At 34.7% G+C, this 4,093-nt stretch overlaps 1 protein-coding gene across 1 annotated transcript in view; it reads right to left on the bottom strand.

Annotated features, from left to right (window-relative positions):
* The window catches only part of LOC109822617 (60S ribosomal protein L18a-like protein), a 6,286-nt gene extending 2,193 nt beyond the window's left edge, over positions 1-4,093 (bottom strand). Inside the window, exons 1-3 of the mRNA XM_020388850.1 lie at positions 3,969-4,093; positions 2,059-2,135; positions 1,379-1,502 (exon numbers count right to left, since the gene is read on the bottom strand). Of these exons, the coding sequence (XP_020244439.1) occupies positions 1,379-1,502; positions 2,059-2,086 (152 nt within the window). The 5' untranslated portion in view covers positions 2,087-2,135; positions 3,969-4,093. The remainder of the gene's footprint in view (positions 1-1,378; positions 1,503-2,058; positions 2,136-3,968) is intronic.

The raw sequence follows: 4,093 nt of genomic DNA on the forward strand, positions 1-4,093 counted from the left end.
TTTTTTTTTTTTTTTTTTTTTTTGTTCTATTTTTTTTTTTTTTTTTTTTTTTTTTTGAGTTGGGAGCGGGGCGGGGATTGTGTTTAATCAGAGATATAACTTGTCTAGCTTTGGAGAAATATTCTTACATCCTTGGATAGTTTTATGGACTAGACCAGTGACAGGGTATGGAGTACATAATTTTTCCAGGTTTGGTAAATGGTGCTCTGATAACTCCGTCTTCTTTATTTCCTGATTTGTTTTCTCTTCTCTTAGAATTTTGATCAATAATGCTTGTGTTTGGAATATTATCTTTGTTAGACAGCTTCAAGGTGATTTGGTGTTTGATTTTTTGAAGCTTCTGCATGTGATTAATTTTGTATCTTTTATTGTAGAGAGAGATGGTAGAGTTTGGAGATGGGAGAATACAGGAGTTTTCTCAGTTAGTTCATATTATCTCTTTCTTATTGATGGGGGGCTGCGCTGTGAATTTGATTTTATCTGGGATATTCCTGTTCCTAGTGAGGTTAAATTGCTTTTATGGTTGGCTATTGTTGATAAATTGAATTCTAAGGGTAATTTGATTAGAAAGGGTTGCATATTAATGATAAGTGTGTGCTGTGTGACAAAGAACTGGAAACTTGTTCTCATATTTTTTCTTTTTCAATGTGATTTTGTCTCTTCATTATGGAACACATTTCTGTTTAAATTCCATATTTCTAATAGTAGTCTTATTAATGTTAGAGAGGTAGGGACATGCTGGAGAAAGTCTTAAGAGCTCCTGAAAATAAAAAACTTTGTTGCGATATTTATGTGACTGCTATGATATGATTTATGATTTATCTGGCAATGGCATGAAAGAAATATGAGAAATTTTCATAATAAAAAGATGCATGCCTTGCGATTATTGGGTAAGATTAACCACTTTGCACTGTTTTGGATAGGTAATCTGCTTGGCAAACTTTGAGACTCATGTTATAGGAGATGCAAAATTGCCAATTCAGCAGCTACAGTTCAGATAGGTATAGGACGCATAATGTGTTTGTTGTGGAGCTGAATATTTCTGCAACAGATGAAACTCATAACAATGTGCAGTTGCAATAGGGGGAGCTAATCAACTGATATATAGATCTATATGCTCAAAATCTTTTGTGTTTTGGTGTTGGTTTTGTGTGGTTGTACAAGTTTATGGTTGTACATATTTCAGAGACAACTTTTAGGGGTGGTTAGTTTCACTGCTTATATTCCTTGCTAAATTTTTTAATCAGAACATCATCATCATAATTCATATGGCTGGAGGTGATGATGCTTTCTTTGTGACCAACCAGCTTTTAGGGGTGGTTTACTGCTTATATTCCAGCTTTTATGTACTAAAAAAAAAGGGGTCTCATAAACTTACGAGAACCATCCTATGCCACAGCCAAAGCATGGGAGGGGCTTGTCGTAAATTCCAAATCTTGAGCCTTCTTCATCCTTCAGCAAATAATACCTGCCAGTACTATCCTTTTCATCTTTGGGCTCACCTGCAAGCAGAAAGATAAATGTCACTGCTGAATGTCTTTACTTTTGTCCTAAGAGGATTGGTTTTCTAAAGGTTCCTCCAATTTCAATTAGCTAACCATGTAAATCTGTACTGGAGATTCTTCTACAACAAATCAATCATGCAATAAGAAGCGGGAAGTTAAAAGGTTAAATTCACGGTGAACAACATAGTTTTTTCTGTCACTGATGAATGAAAACTAAGTTTTGCCTCATTTTCAACAAGTTGGCAAGTTTGGCTACCAATTAGTCTTTATACATCATTCACATTTCTCACTATATAACAGACTAAATTCTCAAATAGTAGGTACAAGAAAGTTGCAATTTGAGAGAAGCTTAGTTTCTACACATGATAGCTTTGACAAGGGTACGATATGCATTACAAAATTTGACTTTGACTTATGTGAATAAGTTCAAAGCACAGTAAGTGATAGTAGATTAACATCATTAAGAAGGAACGGAAGGGTGAAGCAAGTAGAATATTAAAAATTAGGAAACTTATACAAGATAATGCATTAAAAAGAGGATGGAAAAATATACCACGATCCATCTTTGCAGCTGATCTCATGCAGAGATGTCTATATATGTTCTTGATTCCTGTGAAAGTCTCCAGAATTCTGCATCAGAAATCATGTAGATTACCAGCAGAATTCCAACAAAAGGTAAGCTAAAAGTTCAGCATATTACAGCTAATTTCAAGAAAAGACATACTGTAGAAACTACAGTAATTCTTTTAACAGAAAAAAGCAAAATGAGAAATATCAATAACTTTTGTGGTTTTTGAAGCCGCTAAATTGTTTCAAATATTATTATAAGCCTCAGTCACATGGTTCGGAAGTTTAGTAATTTAGGTTACGAGCTAATTGCAAGATGGGAACACATTAACCTATGCATAGCCTATCCATTGGCCATTTCTTAATCTCAAGGCGCTTAATTGAACTGAAAGGGGAAAAAAAGATTCTCGTGCACGTGTTTATTGTTGAGAATTGCTCTTGAAATCTATCTGCTCAGCCACGACATCCCTTTTTTGGGAAAATGAGCCTTAAAAGTCCAGAACAGGAAGGAAAAATCCATTGTTTGTTTGTGCCCGTATGTGCCTAACGAGTTTCAGTAATGACCTTTCAACCTAGGGTCCTAGGGTCTGCAAGCCCTGGATTCGATTGGTTGAAGGAGGAAGAAAGAAAGAAGAAATTCTACTCTCTTTCCTTCCCCTACGTATACATCCAGGGTCTGCAGACTCCAGTATTTGCCTATCAGATAAATACATTCACCTTATGGGAACTTTATGAGTGAATGTTCGTGGATGGGGATGTTCCAAATTTAAGAGCGAGCCATGGACATTGTTAAGAAATATATACATACATATAATCATGCACACATATATTAGTTCCTATTGAAATTTATCTAAACAACCATAATGATTAATTTGGGTAAGCACTTAGCTCTCAACAAAGAAATAAAGATCGTATGCATCTGCATGTCTATGAGTGCATTTTAGGGAATTCATACTGAAATCTATTGGCTTAACTGATATAATGTTTTAATGTGACGATGTCTCTAAGCCAAGCTAGATGGAAGAAAATAATTTATGTACACAACCAAAACATGGGAATAAATATTACAAGTGGAACTAATCCATGTGACTGCCAATCACTTTTAAAATAATCCTATTTGTATTCGCCAAGAGACTTATGTTATTTTCCTTATAAAAAAGAATTCATAATCTACATTCTCAGATTAGAGCAATGCCCTCAAACAAACAATGATCCAAAAGAAGCTTCATATTTCCACTACACCACATGAAAATTCTTACTCCTCACATCAGTGACCATAATTCGATTCCACAATCTTATCATTAGCAAGCCAGCTAATTCAACAACAACAAAAAAAAACGCCAGCTAATTCAAACTATTTATATAAAATCAGTGACCTTAGTTCAATTTCACAATCTGATCATTATCAAGCCGACTAATTCAGATCATTATCAAGCCGACTAATTGAAATCATTACTGCTCAAATCATTACTGCTCAAATCAGTGACCTTAATCAAATTTCACAATCTAACCATCAGCAAAGCCAGCTAACTCCAATTCTTACTGCTCAAATCAGTGACCTTAATTCAATTCCACAATCTTATTGACAGTGAGCCCACCCAAAATCTATGCATCCCAAAACTCAACTTCAAACAACTAATTCTCTCAGAATTAAGCATGAGCTGATTATAATAACCGATAAAATCAGAATTCCAAGAAAAAAACTAGCACAGCAGCCAAGAGATAACATAAATATCGAAGAAAATCATCAAAAGCAAATATCTTGCCCTAAAAATCCCATAATTTTCATAAAAAACACCCACGGAAATAAAAAACAAAACAAAATGAAAACTAAAGGGATTTTAGCATTAATATTGAAGGAGCCAAACGACCAAAAAACAAGGAATAAAAACTTACAGAAATCGAGGGCGAGAGATATTTGGGCTGTTTGGTGGGAAAATATATATTGGAGAAATAGTCGGCTTCAGATGGGGGTCAGAAGCAGGCAAGAGAAAAAGAGAAAGAAGTGGGTTGGTTTTTGT

The sequence above is a fragment of the Asparagus officinalis genome, chromosome 8, assembly GCF_001876935.1.
Source record: "Asparagus officinalis chromosome 8, Aspof.V1, whole genome shotgun sequence".
Taxonomy (NCBI): Eukaryota; Viridiplantae; Streptophyta; class Magnoliopsida; order Asparagales; family Asparagaceae; genus Asparagus; species Asparagus officinalis.